General features: G+C 33.9%; 5 protein-coding genes across 7 annotated transcripts; all 5 read left to right on the top strand.

Annotated features, from left to right (window-relative positions):
* Nucleotides 1-539: 539 nt before the first annotated feature.
* LOC112521618 (60S ribosomal protein L29-1-like) lies at nt 540-1865 on the top strand. Its single transcript, XM_025130585.1, has 3 exons — nt 540-603; nt 731-847; nt 1594-1865. Exons 2-3 carry the CDS (start codon nt 746-748, stop codon nt 1672-1674), a joined length of 183 nt encoding a protein of 60 aa, XP_024986353.1. The 5' UTR covers nt 540-603; nt 731-745; the 3' UTR covers nt 1675-1865.
* A 2316-nt stretch (nt 1866-4181) lies between these two features.
* LOC112521872 (outer envelope pore protein 16-2, chloroplastic-like) lies at nt 4182-6471 on the top strand. The gene is made up of 7 exons (XM_025130865.1): nt 4182-4391; nt 4471-4522; nt 4822-4896; nt 5109-5140; nt 5377-5410; nt 5504-5571; nt 5910-6471. Exons 1-7 carry the CDS (start codon nt 4263-4265, stop codon nt 6051-6053), a joined length of 534 nt encoding a protein of 177 aa, XP_024986633.1. The 5' UTR covers nt 4182-4262; the 3' UTR covers nt 6054-6471.
* Nucleotides 6472-6552: 81 nt separating this feature from the next.
* On the top strand, nt 6553-11012 carry LOC112521873 (zinc finger CCHC domain-containing protein 10-like). The gene is made up of 2 exons (XM_025130866.1): nt 6553-7269; nt 10201-11012. The coding sequence occupies exon 2, from the start codon at nt 10259-10261 to the stop codon at nt 10766-10768; it is 510 nt and encodes a 169-aa protein (XP_024986634.1). The 5' UTR covers nt 6553-7269; nt 10201-10258; the 3' UTR covers nt 10769-11012.
* Nucleotides 11013-12290: 1278 nt separating this feature from the next.
* On the top strand, nt 12291-15136 carry LOC112521635 (DNA-directed RNA polymerases II, IV and V subunit 9B). Of its 3 annotated transcripts, none has more exons than XM_025130605.1 (5): nt 12291-12418; nt 12540-12615; nt 14291-14449; nt 14642-14744; nt 14978-15136. In XM_025130605.1, exons 1-4 carry the CDS (start codon nt 12390-12392, stop codon nt 14720-14722), a joined length of 345 nt encoding a protein of 114 aa, XP_024986373.1. In that variant the 5' UTR covers nt 12291-12389; the 3' UTR covers nt 14723-14744; nt 14978-15136. The 3 variants fall into 3 exon arrangements, with proteins under 3 accessions (XP_024986373.1, XP_024986376.1, XP_024986374.1); XM_025130608.1 differs by lacking the exon at nt 14978-15136 and adding an exon at nt 14829-14967 and having other exon boundaries at nt 12297-12418; XM_025130606.1 differs by lacking the exon at nt 14978-15136 and adding an exon at nt 14835-14967 and having other exon boundaries at nt 12297-12418.
* Nucleotides 15137-17921: 2785 nt separating this feature from the next.
* LOC112522238 (UPF0481 protein At3g47200-like) lies at nt 17922-19233 on the top strand. The gene has a single exon (XM_025131342.1). The coding sequence runs from the start codon at nt 17922-17924 to the stop codon at nt 19140-19142; it is 1221 nt and encodes a 406-aa protein (XP_024987110.1). The 3' UTR covers nt 19143-19233.
* The last annotated feature ends 522 nt before the right edge of the window (nt 19234-19755 follow it).

The following is a 19755-nucleotide window of genomic DNA, read 5'->3' on the forward strand; positions in this document are numbered from 1 at the left end:
TTAAGCATCGAGAGGGAGACGGTGGTGTGGTCGCATGAGGGAGACGAGAGGGAGACGATGGTGTGGTCTCATGAGGGAGACGGTGGTGTGGAGATGAGCAGACATCTTATTTTAGGGTTTTGTTTAGGGTTTTTTAAATTTTTTTATTAATTTGAGATTTACCTATTATTTAGGTTACAAGTTATATTTTCAAAATATGATGATCTATTTAACAAGTTTTAAAAAGTCTAAGGAGTTATTTAATAAATTCTAAAATGTCCAAATATTTATTTGTTCCAAAAAATTATCCAATGACTTAATTGTTCCAAGAGTAAAGTCCATTGAGTTTTTTTAGACTTTTCTCTACCAATAACAATTATTATAGATCTCATTTTCCGACCCGAACTCATTATTGGGCCGGCCTGACACGAACATTTGTTAAAAAGACATGGGCCGATGGTCTATTTGTTTAAGTTATTAGCCCAATATCTAAGGGCAAATCAGTAATTTTATACACAAACTAGGGTTTCACAAAAGGACTCGCTCATTAAGATCCATTTCTTCGGTCTCTCGTGAAAGCCGTAACCACTCCGCCGAGCAGCAGCCGCCGTCGCAGACGAATAGGTGCGATTACTTGAAATTTGCTTTCGATTAATCGTTGTTTTGGATTCGAAATTTGTTATGTTATTATGTAGCATGAGTTAGTTGTTTGTTGTATATCGTAACAGAGTTGATTGATTTTTATCAACAGTTTGTGAAAGAGGAGATGGCGAAGTCGAAGAATCACACGGCTCACAACCAGTCGCACAAGGCTCATAGGAACGGCATTAAGAAGCCGAGGAAGCATCGCCACACTTCCACCAAAGGGGTCAGTTACTGTTCTCTTTTATCAGAATTGATATGTGAATTAGGTTTATATGCGTGCCGTAGAATTTTGCGTCTTTACACTTCAGAATAGTAGTTACAGTTTTTGTTTAACCACTTTTGCAGTAGATATGAATAAATCAACAAAATGATCCATTATTGAATATTGAAAATATTTGGACAATATTGCAATATCATATTTAAATTGTTATTAATACTTGAGACCTGGGGAGCTTCTGCATTTTTTACATCTCTATCTGATCTTTGTACTTTAGATTTCATCTTGATCTGTTTGTAATTTGATTGCGTTTTTGCTGTCTAATTGTCCAAGTGCTCTAAACATGTCATTTTTGTATATAAACAGCGGATTTATGGGTATTAATTTCTTTCAAAGAGAAATACGAGTCAAAATGTTGATGATTCCTGCATTATTGTTTTTTTTTGCTCGATTTAGGTTTGAATTGTGGGATTTTTGCTTTCTTTGCTTGTCTTCTAATCTTTACACTGATTTTAGCCAGAATTATATGTATAATATGATTTTTTTTGATTTCTTAATACATTCTTGTGCTCTAAACATGTCATTTTTCTACATTGTTCCCTGAAAATATGCAAGAGCAACCCTCTTAAAAATAATATTTAATCGCAAATTCATAACCATCATCAAAATTTTGAAAAATGTTGCTTTCAACATCATTGTTTTGTGGTTAAGAATGGAGGGATTTGTGTGTGACAACATGATATTAAACGCAGATGGATCCCAAGTTTTCGAGGAACCAGAGGTATGCAAGGAAGCACAATAAGCAGAGTGGTGAATCTGCTTCTGAAGAATAGATGGGTTTGTTGTTTTTCTTAATTGGATTTTGTTCTTCATCAGGAATGCTATAACATTTTGTTTCTGTACTTTTGATTATATATGGTCAGATGAGATTACATGTTTAGAAGATGATAAATCTTCTATTTGATTTGGAAAACATTCTGTGTGTTTGTTTGGTCATATTTGTTTTCAAATACTTAATTTGGCTTAGGGTTGGTTGGTTGGGTTTTCCACTAAGTTCTGTGTGGATTAATCTATCTGTATAGATTGGGAAAAGTTTTTGTTTGGACTTGCACGATTACATATCTGGTACGATTAACCCCATCATTACAGGTTATGATACGAAATCGATTTTGGTTAATAACCTCAAACTGTTGCCAAGGACTAATTATATTTACCCATCTCTCCTGTAGCGTGTGTAAGATCATCTAAAGTGAATCGCTTTCTTTAAAGATGGATTAAACCTCAAATATTGTTTGCAACTTAATGTGAAATTGGGGTGCTTTGAGAGTTATGCTCAAGGGATGTGTTTGAAATTTCATTGTATTGCAAGCCAGGTCTTGGGTTAACAAGACAATTTTCTTGTTGAATTCGGTTTGGGAGTTCTATTTTTCAAACCATGGTTCTTTTGATATTTGTTCTTTGATCCACTATGGTTCGTTTTGGAGTTCTATTGCATATGTATGATGTATTGGTATGAAAGCCCCAAGGAAATCTAGTCTAAATTTGCCTCAAATCAAATAGATGATGAAATTCTTGATTTAATTACAACTATTTTACTTTTGCAAATATTTGGACAATTGAAGTTACATTGAGGTCAAAGCTCCGAGCAGGTGTTCCCCTTGTCGGCTTATTTTTATGGGTAAACTTTTCTGGAAATATGAAATGTTGCACCACTAAACTTTGAAAGGTAGTATTCAAACATTAAGGGGTTGTTTACTTGCATTTTAATTAGATTTATTGGTTTATTTGGCTTTTTCACACAGCTCATTTGGATTGTTTACTAACGGCTTAGTCGTATAGAACATGATTTAATCACACAGATAGAAATAATGTGTTATTCTCATTTAGCCACAAAAATGACATCTCTACCCTTTATTTAAAGCATCACCTCCTTCCCATATGAGACACCTCATCATCGGTCTCTTTTTATGATTTTTTTGTTTTGATGTTCAAATAAATGATATTGGGGGGGGGGGGGGTTTAAATCGGTCATTTATGTTATTCAGACTGTTGGTTCAGATAAAAAAACTAAACAAAATACTCATTTAACCAGACAAACAAATTTATTCATACAAGACTTAATAAAAAATTTGATAAACAACCCCCTAAAAAAAATTACAAAAATATTTTATAAACTTTTTTCGGTTGCTTCTATACGAAAAATCAATCGAAAGAAAATCTCGATCAAACCAAGCTTGAAATAATTTGAACATCAACGGTGGTGAAAACCTCTAGGAAGAGTTGTCATACTTTTTCTACCATATTTTCATCTTTAGCAAAATAAAGAATCACAATAAAACTCCACAATAGAGGTGATTATAAAAACCTTATTTTTTATTTTTTTATTTATTAAAAATAATTTTATTTATAGTTTAATATATATATAGATATTATAAAATTATAACAAAAACTGAAATTTTCTTTTATTAGTTTCCTCTTTTCTATTTTAATTATGATCTAAACTTATTAATATTAATTTAATACCACATAAAAAATAATCTAACATAATAATATAATGAAATAATAAAAAAATTAAACTTATTAATATAAAAAACTTGTTTAAAAATTTACAAAAAGAGAAAACTAAAACAAGATTTAAAAATTATTTTATAATAATTAATTGAGATTTTTTTATCAGTTTTAACTTATATACCTTTTATAAGTTTATTATAAAATAAAATAATTAAAAAATAATAAAATAATAAAATAATAGTAAAAATATTATACGAGTTCTTAAATTCTAATAAAAATAACCATAAGGGTAGTACTTGATTGGTTTGAGTTTGACTTCAAATGTTAAAATTACCAAAAGGTTCTAAGTTCAAATTCAAGGAGAAATAAAAATCTCTTATGTCTATGAAAGTTCAAATGCGATGACTTCAGGCTATCTACAAAACAGTTGATCGTCCTACGATTAATCGTCTCGTATAATAAGTCGAATATCCAGTTTAATTAAAAAAAATTCTAATAAAAACTTATAACTTCCATTTTATAATAAAGACTTTGTAAAACCTCAATGAAATCCTAAATAGGAACCTCCATAGTCCATAGATGCTCTTATAATTTAATTTACACTTAGTTTAAAATTGTTATAAAATAGTCATCTCATATCTTTTATTTACCTTCTTGCCCCCATCTATCACCGGTTGGCGGTTACTACGTATTGCCACGTGTGAGTAGGATCTGCTTTAACGCCAACATCATCGGCTTCTGGCTTCCTCGCCTATGGACACGTGTGCAATTACAATATCACAGATGTCATCTCCCTCTTTCTTCTCCTTCCTCCTTCTTCCTCTTCGCCATCTTCACGGAAACTGTAGCTCTGTCGACCTTTCTCTCACTCAAAACATACAGAACACGCACTACACACAGTGGTTAAATAATGGGACACAATTTGGAGACACGATCGCTGCTGGATGAATTGAGAAGCTTCGACAAGAATGGAGGTATCTTCGATTTAGGTCATCCTCTTCTCAATCGTATGGCCGAAAGCTTCGTCAAGGCCGCCGGAGTACGTCTTTCTTTCTCGCTCTTACACACATAGATATCTGATTGAGACTATAATTGATTAATTGGATTGATGTATGCAGATTGGAGCAGTTCAGGCAGTTTCACGGGAAGCATATTTCACAGCTTTTGAAGGTTAGTCCGAAATTGTTTGAGATTTATTAAATTTTCAGGAGATTAGAGACCAATTACTTCACATTAGTGTTAGAATCTCGAATCATCGAGTTGTTATTTGATCAATATTAGTATTGTGGTAATTATACAGGTTGATCCCTTTAAATTTTGAAATTGGACATGAATTCATGTCTATATCAAATTTGAGGATTACTTGCTTTGAGTTTGAAAGTAACTTCAAAATAAGATTTGTGTTTCTATTGCTAAAGAGGGTCCTGATGTTGGTTTTTGATTAAATGTCCCTAATTAAACTGGTGCAGGTGGAGATTCGACGGCCATCCCACCAGAAATACCTTCTAGCCGGAAAAAACCCCATCACTTCTCAGAGCTTAGAGGTATTTACATCTCTTACCTACCATTTCTTAAGATTTGGAGTATATCATAAGGCGTTTACCGGATAAATTGTTGCATTAAATACCGTTTCAATGACTAGAATCTTAACAGGTAAGAAAGGTGGGAATGTTACCTCTTACGGTTAAGCGTTTGGGTAAACGGCCTGTAAGATAATGATCATGATGTGTTGCTAATTTCGACTCCTTTTGTGCAGGGGAAACAAACAGAAAATCTGTTGAAGCATTGGTATGTTTGTAGTTGCTACACTTCTTAGAATGATTTAGAAGCACAATTAGTGTTATAAGAGACTTTCCTTTAATCGTGTTCGGTTAGTAATATGTATACCGTTGCAGATGGAGAATTGTAAATTTTGACCAAAAACAAAGTACATATTTTGATTAGCAGTTGCTTCTGGATCCTTTGGCATATACATCTAGAAAGCAAGCTGTAATTTCTTCATTTTATGCATTTAAATGTTTCAGGTCAAAGGCACGGGGAAAGAATCTCTACAATGGGGTAAAAACATGTGTACTTGTTCACGGTGATAGCAAAACTACGGTATCTGAATCATAATCGTTCTATGCTAACGGTTGACGTTTGTTGCCTTAGGTTTGGCTGCGGGGATGTATTCAGGTATTACATATGGATTAAAGGAGGCACGTGGAGTTCATGATTGGGTAATTGCTCAAAAACCGTCATGTCTATATTTCCGTTTTAGATATTTGCCGAAAACTAGTTATTCCCAGAATCAACTCTCTACTCTTTAAGATGGAGGTTAGATCTGCGTACATCTTCCCCCCCCCCGGGGGGTTGGGATTTATTGGGCTTGTTTGCTTTGGGTTTTTTGGTGACTGTAAGTGTCCTGCCCAGCTTGTATTGATCACGTAGGCTTTGAAGATGATATCTAGGAAAATCCCCGGGGCTAGCCTTTATTTTGCAATGAACGTTTTTGACATTGTAGTCGAAGTCTATACTTGATGAAAGTAATAGGGTGTTGTTTGTGTGTTTGGTGCAGAAAAACAGTGCGGTGGCAGGAGCAATCACGGGTGCGGCTTTAGCGCTCACATTTGATGATTCTTCTCATGAACAAATTGTGCATGGTGCCATTACAGGTGCGGCTTTATCAACGGCTGCTAACCTCCTTACTGGGATATTCTAGATTTAATTCTTCATCTGGACAAGATATTCTCTCGGTCGCAGTATGGAGGCTCACACTGTTACTTTCAAGTTCGAAAGGAGATGTACAACTTTCTGCATAATTTGGTTGAGTTTAAATCTACATGCTTTTTTGCCTTCCGTATATGTTATCTTTCATTACAGAACGCAAAAGATGTTGATCCGACATGTCATCTTTGTGTCTTGGAGACTTGTGGTCATTCTTGTTCTTGTTTTCATTTGGGTGAGAACCTGCTCCCGATCCTTGTTGGTGGGAAGAGCATGTGGTCGATATTTTGAATATTTGATAGTAGTCGAGCTTGGTGGATCCACAATTAATGAGGCGTTACCGATTCATGTTCACCGTGTATCATGTGACTTGAGATGAATCTGATCGCGATAGATATGATATAACTTGTACTCAGGTGAGTGCATGTGTGATCGAGAGCCATGTTATACCTTAACAGGCTGTTGCGACATGAATACTTTATGGTTCAAATTAGACGTTGGTTAGTGGAAAAACAAAATATGGTGATGAAAGGAAAATTTTATTATAAAACCATTTAATTTTATATAATATTTAGAAACTAAATTCTCATTCTAGGTTGAAGGAAATGAAAGCTAGTCTCAACCAAACACCTCTAAAAATGTTAAATGTGAATTATGGCGATGAATCCAAAAAAATTAATGGGATGAAAGTACGTTGGATAGGTCTTGAGGGACACAAGCATATGACCATATGAAATTGGATGGACATCATATAAGACGAAGGTAAAAATAAAAAATTTAAGTTAGTCAACAAACACTTTTGGTCTTTGACTGGGGGCCTTTCCCTCCGGTGCTTAAGGGTTAGATCCGCCCCTAAACCAAAATGATAATTTTGAGAATTCCGGATTCAAATTGCTAAATCCTAAACATCTGGGAGCTAATCGTCAAATTTTAAAAAGTTCGGACTCAAATTGCTAAATCCTAAACATTTGGGAGATAATCGTCAAAATTTAAAAAGTTCGGACTCAAATTGTCAGATTGGGTGAAACCCCAGGATTTGGCTATTGACTTTAAGATGAAAAAAGATCGTTGTCTTCTTTTATATCAGAACGACTAGAATAAGGACTGCGGTATCGATCCTCTCTGCTTCGGCGATCTCAACCTCCGTCATCGAACTCGTTCTACACCACCGTCCCCCTTTTGTCCGTCGGAGACGGCTAAAATATTTTCCGGTAAGTTTCCAGGTTGTCGGTGGATTTCAGCAGAACTCGTTTCTTTCTAAAAATTCATTTAATCATCTGATTTGTCTAGTGTTTTAGGCTAAGATCTTTTGTCAATGTATGAATTTTGTTATTTTTTTTTATAGATTGTTTACTTCACAAAGACATGGGATATTTGGTTGAATCTTTAATATATTTAGTTAAAACGAGGGCTCCTGTTAAATGCACGGATCAAATATTTCTTGCGTTTGTTGTTAGTTAATATCAAAATAAGCACGAATTATACTGATCTACATAATAGTTCGAGTCTATTGTTTTACTAGAAACCTTAGTTACTCGTTTCTTGTATGAAACTGTATACCTACAGAAGAAACTTCAGTATTTACTTTTTTCTGTAATAGCGGAGGAAGTTGCAGAAATTTAGTGCTTTTGAGGCGTTTGATGAAAGTCTTGAGAGAATACAAGTTGACCAACATGGGGAAGTACATTAGTTCGTAGCTATAGTAATACCCTCCCTTTGCCATGAAAGTTGCAACAATTTTCTTTATCGGTAGTTGTCCTAGCGAAAATCACCTGTTGTTTGTTGCCATTGGCATGCCATTCCATTGATGCACCCTGTTGTTTTCATTATTTGAGGATGATGAAGACATGACCAATAGCCACACCCTGTAACACACTATTTGTGGGTGAAATGTTGTAATTTCGTTTGATGACATCAGGGAATACCAAACTTGGCTGTAACTATGAATTTTCTCTGAAGTGATAGACCCCTTGATTTCAGCGGGAAGCTAGGTATTTCAATCAAATGAGTGATGAGTTGGGCCAAGTTAAAAAGAGTAAACTGACGGAAGGTTACTGACTTTTCCTAGTTTTATGGTTCATGGATGCTAAAAGTGTGATTCATGCTATGTCTTGTTAAATCTAGTATTTGATGTCATTGGTTTTGGTGGTTAGTAATTCATTCAACTCCTATATTTAAGTTTGATTTCATCTGGAGTCAGATTTGAGTATTTGGCATAAAGTCGTATAGGCATTGAATACGAATTCTTGATCTTAATGACTCAATACCTTTAGTTGGTTGAGAAAGAAGAAAAAGTCGCCTTGCAAGTGAGCTAGATGACCCATAGGCTATGTCCTGGTGTGACAAACCTTCGCTTGAAAAGACATGGCTTTGCCTCAGCCAACGGGTGGTCTCCAACCCATTCATTTGCTAGGTCTAGTTCTTAATGCAATTTCATCTATGTTCTCCCCGTTTCAGGTTATGATTGATATAAAATATGATGTAATGCAAACATCCTTGTGTGTCCTCGGTGAGATGCCTAGAAACTTTTGTTAGTTTTGCTGTTTCCCCTAATTCCTACGTTCACAGCTCTGTCTGAAGTCTGTCCTACATCGGGGGGAGGTCTTAGGAGCTTCCAGATCACATGAATATTGTTTTAACTTCATTTGTTTGAACTTTTAGTGGATATGCATTTCATGTTCATAAATGGTCATACATATGAGAAACATATAATCAGATAACTTTTCCATTTGTTCTTTATGCATATCTATTATTTTATAAAAAACTTGAGTACTGTCTTTATCCCTCAAAATATGCAACCCTTTTCTTTATGGGATGCAATGACTGTTTGCAACGTCCCCTTTTCTGTTAAGTTTCCAGCTTAACACCCTTTATCTATCATTACAAATAAAATTCATGCTTTTGGTTTGGGGTCAATAGGTATCTTTACTTAATTGTTTATCAAGTGTATATTAGATATTTGGCAAACAGAAAACGGAATCTGTATGGCTGCTCGGGTCAGATATAGGTAAGTGATATACAAAAAGATGTCCTTTTGATGTTGGACAAAATGCATCAAAAGAATGAAGTCTGTATTAGTTCCTATCTAGTGTAACGATGTATTCTTCCTATTTTGTATCCATTTCCTCTTATAAACGTGTTTTGAGCCTACTTGACATCAGCTGATTTTGATGTGCCATTTTTCCACAGAATCAAGAATTAGAATATAACTTCACAACTTGACATCCATGTCCTCATTAGTTACAAGGTCTACCTGTTACCATTCAAATGTGTATGAAATAGAAAGATTGAATGTTTGTTACACTAATTAAGGAAAAAAATAATCTTTACGCTAAATAGGAACTAAGGTAAATGTTATTTCATTTTATTCATTTTGATGTGTCCCAATTATAGTGTAACACATGGACGGACCACAGTGGTGCCAATGGTGGCACATGCCACCGTATTATTTCTCCGTCGAAGAGTAAAAAAATTTAGGTTCGTGAAAGGTGCAACCATATTAATTTGTTGTGTGCCACCATATGTATTTTGAAACTACAATGAGAACAAGTTTTCTTTGGTAGAGTTGGTTTGCAAGGCTTTTATTCCACCCTAGACCCGAGTTCGAATCCTGTTAGTGTAATTTTCTTTGTCAAATGGTGCCACCGTTTGAATTCTTTTCCCTATATTTGTTTCTTATAAGCCAAATGGTGCCACCGTTTGAAAAATTCGGGGTTCCTCCCTGGCGTAACATCAGTGACCATCATGTTTTGATTCTAGTTAAACTAAGGTGTCATGGTCATGGCATAACCTTATACCTTCTCATCTTATGTTTTAAGGTTTATCCTTTAAGGTGTATCTTCTGAGGTTTACTCTTTCATCATCAGTTTATCACCAATTTAAATCTATTTTGTAGTTTTTATGGTCAATTTCATCATCAACGTAAAGGCATAGCAAGTATTATGGGGCATAGTGCTAAGTAATTGCTGTATGGTTACGGTTGTGGTGTAGCGTAGTGTTACGACTGTTGACCATTTTGGCAAATTATCTAATATTTTCATTCAACTTGTCGTCGCAAGACTTAAAGTTTCAAACATATGGATTTCCATCGTATTTGTATGGTATTCTTATTGTGAATGATGTATGTTTTTTTCTGTGTTTAGGGAAGTTGAATTGTAACAGAACCTTGGGATTGGTTCTTTCTTGTGAGCAACAAGGATCATGTCCGAGAAAATGAAGGCTGCAGCCTTGTCAGCTACTAAAGGGCTTAGTCGTGTTCAAGCTGAACGTGCAGCAGCTAATGCAACACGAAATGTAAATGCATACGGGCAGAAGGAAGAAGGACCAAGTAGGTGGCAAGAAAAGAAAGAAGCAAAGACACAAATGTATCTGAAAAGTACCGAAAAACAAGCAACATTGAACGAAAAAAAGTGTCAGAAATGTCGTAAAACTGGGCATTGGACGTACGAGTGTCAGAAGCAGGCACCAGAAACCCCCAAACTGGATATCAGGACACTGATGTCACAGGATTTGAATGGTGTAGACACGAAGAAAGAGGAGAAAGCTGAAAGGAGTTCAAAGAAGGAGAAGAATAGTAAAAGAAAAAACAGGAAAAGGAAGCATAGGTCTAGATCGACTTCAGAGTCATCTGATTCGGAGTCGGACCATGAAGATGGCGGAAGCCGAAGGAAGAAGAAAAAGCATAGCCGAAGGTCTAATAGAGATCGGTAGTTTGAGTAGAAACTTACGTTACTTGGGGCGTCTTTAACTGTACTGCAAGTTTCACATTTTGCCGGAGAGGAAGCTACAACCAACGGGTAAAAGAATGGCAAAATGCTGGAAATGGGAGAGAAACGGGATAATAGTTCTAGAGCAGCTGTAATATCAGGTCTTATATATATTGCGAGTGTACCATTTCCATTATGTGACTCTAATTCATAACATGAAAGTCGAAAGCTCATTACTTTATTTGGTACATCTTATGATTTCTTGGATTTATATTCTCAAGCCTCCGAGATGAACGGTCGTGATTAAATTATCTCGATACATAAATCTTTATGTCTTTAAGCATCTCCAATAGATATATTAAAATTGAGATATTTTGGAGATTTAGTTTTTTTTGTTTCAACAATTATGTCAAAATGTATGTTAAAATAGAGAAAAGAAAAATTTTCGAACTTGGAGATAGAGTAGAGAAATAATATTTTGAGTAAATTGCAATTTTGGTCCTTGTTGTTTGTTGTTTATCTTAAATCGGGTTCCTATAAAAGTTGTATTGCAAAAGAATCCCCGTGGTATGCTAAAAGTTGTATTGCAAAAGGTTCCCTCCAGCTAATACCCCCATGTGACTTACACATGAGGGCATAAAAAGTCTTAAAAACAATTTTTAATACATAAAATACTACATATTTATGAACAAAGTCTTAAAAATAACTTATAATGCATTAGGTATTACTACTTTATGCATTCAGTCTTAAAATCTTTTAATTTACAATTAAAATAACATATAGTACAAGTTATCAGTGCATATTATCACTTTTTTTTTCATGTTCCTAAGATACTTTTGACACATTTCAGTTAGAATCAATGATTATTATAATTATATTTAGATTTTTTCTATATAAAATAAGATATTTATCTTGTATTTTGATTATGTTTATCTGCAGTTAGTTACATAAATTCAAAATAAAACTTTAATAAGTTGTACTTGTACACAATTTATTTGTAATTTTGAACTATAAGTAATATATATCAATAAATAATACTTCATGTATAAAAAATAATTTTTAAAGAGATTTTATCAAATACTTTATAATATATATATATATATATATATATATATATATNATTTTATCAAATACTTTATAATATATATATATATATATATATATATATATATATTATTGGAGTTATTTACTTATTTGGTCCTTATAATTTAGGGTGTTTTACAAAAATTAGAAAAAGACAAAAGAAAAGTAAAAAAAAATTAATGTTAAAAAGGTGAAAATTGTAAAATGACGGAACTGCCCTCAATTCTAAAGGATGTTTTGGTTGGCCATTAGAGTGAGGGGCCAATTCGTTACAAAATAACATACGACAAGTTCTAGTTTGTATATAAATAAAGTTCAGGGATTATTTTCGTAAAAATCACCAAACTACAAGGATTAAATCCGTAATTTACTCTAAAAGAATCTATAGTGAGGGAGGTGTTAACTCCTTTTAAATTGAAAGATTCATTTGGCTCCTGGAAAACGCACGCACCCGCTTCAAAAAGTGCCGCTCCAGAGGTAGAAACATTGAAGTTTGTTGATAGCTGCAACTCTGTGGCTCTGTGCAACGAATATAAGCCAAAATGAGTACCATGAAATTTTGCCGAGAATGGTGATTACAACCTTTTCAAGATTTTCGTCTCTGTGATTATGGTTTTGCCACTTACAAGCATACACGCCAAGTGTTTGTATAAATGCCTGAACGTGTTTTATTTGTTTTGAACTGGAAACAGCAACAACATTCTCTACCCTAAAGAAGATAAAGATCAGAAGATTCTGCTTTATGCTTGCCGCAACTGCGATCACCAGGTGAAATCTCCTCCGCTGCTAATCTCTTGTACATATACAACCACCTGTGCAAACCCTAATGTCAAGAAACTAGTATTTTTGTACCTTCGTACTACTGATAAAGAAAAAGGGGTTTTATAGGAATCTGAAAATTGGTTTCAACGGGTTGAGATTAGCTTTGTAGCTTTTTCTTGTTTTGATGAAGAGATAAACTTGCTTTTACATCAAATGGGTTAGTTTTTAGCATCCAAATTGATTCAAAGTCATTAAATTTAGATTAAGAAATTTTTTTCAAGTACATCAAGTCTATAATAGATGGACAAATGTAAGAGTATTAACATTTGTCAATATCCCTATCTCCTACTTGGCATTTGAAAATTACTTACTTGACCTATGACATTAATGGTTACTTCTTTTCTGGGAAGAGAGTATACAGTACAGAACTACAGATGATTTTCCAATTTTTTTATTTTCGAAGTTTAAGCTACTAGAAGAAACATAATATTGTCTTTGTGGTATGTTTGGTGCTGTCTAAATGCTTGTTTGATTAACTTCTCAAGCACTTCAACTTTCATGTGTATACACCCTCAACCAGACACATGTAGAAAGCAGACAAAGGAAAATGAATTAGTACCGTTTCTAGAATTAATCAAAATGTGGGGAGTTGAGGCTTGAGAGCATGGATCGTGGGAGTTCTGATTTAGAGATTTAGTTAGTTTGGATGGAAATTTGATTAATTTGTTTGGGTTTAGATATTGAGGAAATCTGAAGATGTGGTGGTGTTTATGACTGATTAGGTCTAACTTGATATGAATTAGGTTTTTGCATGAGCTAGAATTCTGGTGGATGGCTATTCAATATAGTTTCTTAAATGTGATGAAGGCTAGTGTAAAACATGATTAATATAGTTTGGTAATATTTGTGCTCAGTATAATTTGAACTGTGAATATGTAACTTGTATCAAATTATATTGGTCGCCTAGTCTAACAACGCTTCCCACATGGATAGAAAAGTAGATTCGTGAGCTCTTTATAAGTTCAAAGTTGTGGGTTACCAATAACTTTCACCATGGTTTTAAGTTGATTTGAAGGTTATTGGGTCAACATGATGCTTTGGACTTCGGGGCGCTACACATAGGCCTAGAAAGTTAAATTTTTATTCTTCGTAGATTTGTTATCTTATTAATAATAGGATTATGTTTTCCCCAGTTTAGTTGTACCTTGTATCAGGTTGGTAAATGCCTTAACTGTTACCTTCCTTACTTCCTATTCCTTTGTACAAGACTGGAGTACTAGCATTCGTCTATGGTTTTTCACTCCATCCATCCCCCGCAAATGCAGTGTTTAACTTGTTGCATTGCTTGCTAAAAGTCAGCGATCAAATACCTAAAATATCCCTTAACAAGATAAAGTTGAGAGAAGTTGTACAATCTTGTCAGTATCACGTAATAATTGATAATAATTTATAAAAAAAAGGGAAAAAAGAAGTGTCTCATCTTTTTGGGGATAGAGGGAGTAGTATTTGTTTTTCTATAAACATCAACTCGAAAAATCTTCTGTCCTAACTCTCAGAATCTGATCTGTTTTGGTTACGAGAGCTCATCCATCTGTTGTTAAGTTGATATAATGAAAAGTATTTGAAGTTATGATGTCTCTGGATTCTTTAATATATTCGAAGTTCTTCACCACACACACAGGAGGCTGCAGATAACAATTGTGTCTATAGAAATGAGATACACCATGCAGTTGGGGAACGAACTCAAGTTTTGCAGGATGTGGCTGCTGATCCAACTCTTCCACGCACAAAAGCAGTTCGGTGTGCTCAATGTGGTCATGGAGAGGCTGTTTTCTTCCAGGTTATTTTTGTTTTGCAAAACTCTCTTTCCTTCAATTGTTTATGTTTTGGGTTTGACTGAGAACCGTTAAAAGCGTTGTATACTGGGAAACGGACGCCATTTGTCTGTTTTAAGGAAACCATGTTCAACACTGATGTTTATTTTGGTTAGTAGCAGTTGTGTAAAGACTAATGTTGTGGGTATGTTGGTCAGGCAACTGCTAGAGGGGAAGAAGGGATGACATTGTTCTTTGTTTGCTGCAACCCCAACTGCGGTCACCGGTGGAGGGATTAAGACCACCCCATCTCATTCTCAGGTACTTTTTATTTTTTAGCTCCATTTTTATTATTTTTTTGCTTTTATTTTGAATAAATAGTTTTTTCCTTGTGTTTTGGAAAAGAAACAGTTTTTTGCTAAAAATGTCCATCCACTTGGCTAATCTACTTTCCGAGACCCTTCTCGAGACACCGATCCATTATAATGTGTTCTTTGTGGTAGAACACAAACCTTGATACAAATTATTGAAGACTTCTCTTGCTTTTGTTAAAGGACAATGTGGATCACTCACTCTAAAGAGAAACACTCGCATGATGTTGGATATGTAACGGTAATCACTCATGTGTAATAAATGCAATACTTGGATGATCAAAGAATGTTTGGAGCTTTGAATGTTTGTCATTTTGCTCAACAACTGGAGTTCTTTTTTTCTTTGGATGCTCGAAGATGTGTGATTAAAGGTTGAGCTATGTGGACGTTTGCATTATGCATCAAGTGGACGTCCGCATCAAGACTTCTAGGAAAAGACACTTTGAAAAATATTGATGTGTCAGATCATATTTCAATGTGGACGTCTAGATGGTTCAACTGGACGTCTGCATTACTCTTTAAAAAGAAACATGTCACTTTTTAAGTTTTCCATATTTTATATTAAAAAGGCTTTGAAATTATTTTATAAAACTCAAATATTTTATTGATATTGTCAAGAGAGTTGCCGATTAAAGAATACGAGGATGATAAGCATTATGGACCTTGCTTGGATTTAAGTCTTCGTTAAAATTTTTGTTGCTTCCTTCTCGAAATATATTTTGATGAAGTTCGTAAGAGGGCACGCTTCCCGACTCCAGTTCCATTTATTATAGATTTGTCACTTACAGATTTACAAAGTCATGCTTTTCAGCCTTAAAACATTTACTTTTTCGAAATTTAAATTGTTAAAATAAAGTTTATGCCATCAAAATTGAGTGATCAGAAAATTATCCAATCTCATCAAAATCCAATTAGTTGAAAATTTGACAAACGATCTGGACTACAACAAATCATCCGGAAAGTTGTGTAATTTAATTTTTTTAAACAAATATAATAAACTCCAAAAATATGCATCCATAAAACAAAAATTGTATGTTGTTTTTTTCAATGCCATCATCGAATATATGGCATCCATCCGTACTTTTAATTAGGGGTGCTCATGGGTTGGGTTGATCGGGTTAAAGACGTTTGAACAACCCAACTCAATGCTTGCTGTTTGAAAAATCATAACCCAACCCAACCGAATGAAAGTGCAACCTAACTCAACCCAAACCGTATGGGTTGGTCAGGTTGATACTTTGATATATTAAAATATTCTTCTAACCTTGAATATTTTATTTTTCTCTACTCGTAATTTTTTTTCCATCATCAATCATTTGATACAATTTATCAATATTTCTTACGTACATCACATTTAGTTAATTTTCTCAATTTACGTATATATGTTCACAGTTACTGAACATATATACGAATGAGTTATATAGAGATTTGAATATATTGAAAAGATGTGTATATGAATAGCGTACGTGATAGTGTAATTGTCTAGTGTAAATATTAATAGGAAATTCAACAATCATATTAAATTCAAGAAATAAATGGATATCGGGTTCATCAGATTGGGTTGGGTTCAAATAATAGTAACTTAATATCAACCTAATACATACGGTTTGAAATTTTTACAACTCGATTAGATATCAGGTTGCTTCAGGTTAAATTATTTCATGTTGAATTAGGTTGGGTTGGTCGAGTTTTTGAACACCCCTATTTCTAACACCAAATTTAAATGGGGTTTTTTATTTTAATATTTAGATTTGGATTATCATTTATCACCGCCAATAAATTAAAATTAGGATTTTTATTTTAAATTAATAACTCCAACATTATCATCCTATCAAGCTTATTAAATGAAAATTAAACATGACAAAATGACTTTTTATCATTCTTAAGGTATGATTTATAACGACAAACGTCAAAACTGTATAAGGACGTGTCATAGACTTTAACACGGCTTTAGACACAAGTTTTTAGCCACTATGGTTGTTGCGACCATTGTGTCTGTAATGCAAATAGAACAATATGTGAACACAAGTCAATGTCGCAAATCTTTTTTTCCCTTGATTATCATGTGTAATAATCTCCCGTAATGTTTGTATTTACAAAATTAACATTACAAAATCTTTTGGTTGTTCAAAAAATGAAAAACTATCCAACAACATTATATTTTGCTAGATTTTGTAGATATTTAGGAAATAAACGTACTGTTTTTTCAAATAGAAGAAGTACAACAATCAAATTTCTTAAAAAACAATTAAATTAACTGAATAGTTTCACCATAAATAGAGAAAATAATAATTCTAGCATGTTGGTCCTATTATGTAACTAATGGGCCGTTTACCTAAACACTTACCTGGTAAGTACTTACCAACATTATCGCTTACTTATTGGATAATATTTTAATCACTAAAACGCATCGTATGCAACAATTTATCCCGGTAAGCGTTAACCATGATAAGAGTCTTCGTCTTCACTTATTAGGTAAGACTCTCAATTATTGCCTTCACTCTTACCGAGCATGATTCTTAATCCTTGCCATATTAATTCGCTAAAGTAAAGTGACTTGTTAAGCGCTTACCCGGATAAGCGTTTGATGAACGGCACCTAAGTATTGACTTAGGGTTTTGATTTTGGTCCCAGTTAAAATGAAATTATTAATTCAAAAGATATTGAATCCAAATCTTGTGATAGAACCTTACCAAAAGGATTTTGATTTTGGTCCAAGTTTACATTGGATGCTTTGTCAAAGAATATAGAACACATGTTATATGGGTGTTTTCTCTTTTATTTTGCCAACATAAGCAAGTCACCTATTATTCTTCTCTTCCTTTCTTATTCAATCCTCTTTTTTTTAACTTATAAATATTATAATGTCTGGTTTGATTTAATAATTAAAACATCTTATTAACTACAGTCAGTTATTCAAAACACAGGTTTTGAGTCGGTTATGATTTATATGACATATATGATTCTTGGCGAACTTTCGAAGCAAAGTCCCTTGAATTTGGAGTAATCAGCTTTTGCTAACCAGGTTTGTTCCTATTCAGTATCAATTATAATCTTCAAATGCATTTGTGTAAATTATAACTTGTTTTTTTTTTGTTTTTTTACTATTATGAAAATATCTTTAAAGATGGAGTTAGATCTTCATGGATCACAAATTCGAGCTTCAAAGGCGATCGCATTAGAAGAACATGCGAGCCTTGTTTCATCCATCAACAAGAACATGTCAAAAGCATGTGATTTTGTTCGTATATGTAAAGTTTCAGAGGAGTTCTATATGGAGAATGAGGATAAATATTTTCCTACAATGGTCTCTATTGGCCCGTTTCATCGTGGCAAAGAGAAATTAAAAGCCATGGAGGAGCGAAAATGGCAGTATCTCAACACGCTTCTGTCACGTGCACTGAATGTGGAAGCACGCTTAGGGAAGTGTGTTGAGGTATTGAAAGGATTAGAAGATAGAGCTCGGAAATGCTATTTGGAAGAAATTTGTATGAAGAGTGATGAGTTTGTGGAAATGATGTTGCTTGATGGTTGTTTCATTATCGAGCTTTTCCACAAGTCGTGTTGTAAAGAAATTAGACGAAGAGGGGATCCATTTCTAGCAACATACCATGTGTTTTTTCGATTGAGACATGATTTGATTTTGCTTGAAAATCAAATCCCCTTTTTTGTTCTTCAACATCTATTCGACCTTGTGCCTGTACCTAAACAGTGTGGTGACTACTCATTGATTGAACTCGCCTTTCGTTTTTTCAGAAAAACAATTCATGAGGACCCATACGATCTTCAAGAGAAATTTGGCCAAGATATCCACCATCTACTTGACCTAATCCATCAATCTTTCATACCCAAACCACACAATCTCCGACTACAGTCAAAACAACCACAATCACAAATGAATATCTCAACTGCAACTGAGCTTCATAAAAATGAAACCAAGATCAAGCGAGGCAAATCTGGAAGCGTCTTGGAGGTAAAATTCTACAAGGGCGCATTGAGAATTCCGACTTTGACACATCATGATCTGATGGAAACCATCTTTAGAAATTTCATTGCAATGGAGAACTCTTGTTATGATGCAACAAAGTACATAACGTCCTATGCATTTCTCATGAAGAGCTTAATCCACACAAATGAAGACGCCAAATTTCTCCACAAGAAGGGAATTCTTGACAAAGATGAAGAATTTGTTACATTATTCAACAAAATATCAGTCGAAGTAGACGCACATAATTTCTACTATGGGGGTTTATGCGAAATAATCAACACTTCTGCAAAAGTTAGCAAAATTGTTTGGTTTGCAAGAAAAGTCAGAAAGCGTGTCATTCGATGCCTACGCCAGCTATGATTGTATTAAATAAAATTTGTTATAAATAAATAGTAAGATTTTAGGTCATCAATACAATGGTAATGTTGATCATATCGATTTACAATAATTTCGATTGTATTTTCGATCTTTCAACTTATTATATGATTGTTATTAAATTTCAAGTCCCACAAAGTTGTCAATTTTTTTTTTTGTTTATTTGTATTTTGTACGTGGGTTTATTTGATTTTAAGGGTAAAATTGTAGTAATTTTTAGTTTGAACGATTCCCTAAAATTCGTGATTTCTGTATAGTTTTAAGATATTTATACATTTGTCTATCGTCAACACCATAGAGTAGAGATGGCCAAAATCCGGTCCCAGACCGGTCCTTACCGGTCTTAATCAAGACAAAAACCGGCGGTAATCGGTCCTGGTCCCGGTTCCGGTGAAATACCTTGTAACCGGTCAAGCTTACCGGTAACCGGTTAAGGAATCCCGTCCCGGCCAAAAAAAAAAATATTTTTTTTCAAATTTTTGTTTATTAATAAATTTTTAATATGTTATTTTTAATATGTTTTATATAAATACGTTTTATTATAAATACGTTTAAAAATATGTTTTGTTATATATATATATATATATATATATATATA

Source organism: Cynara cardunculus (genome assembly GCF_001531365.2).
Source record: "Cynara cardunculus var. scolymus isolate 2C chromosome LG 11, CcrdV1, whole genome shotgun sequence".
In the NCBI taxonomy this organism is placed as follows: Eukaryota; Viridiplantae; Streptophyta; class Magnoliopsida; order Asterales; family Asteraceae; genus Cynara; species Cynara cardunculus.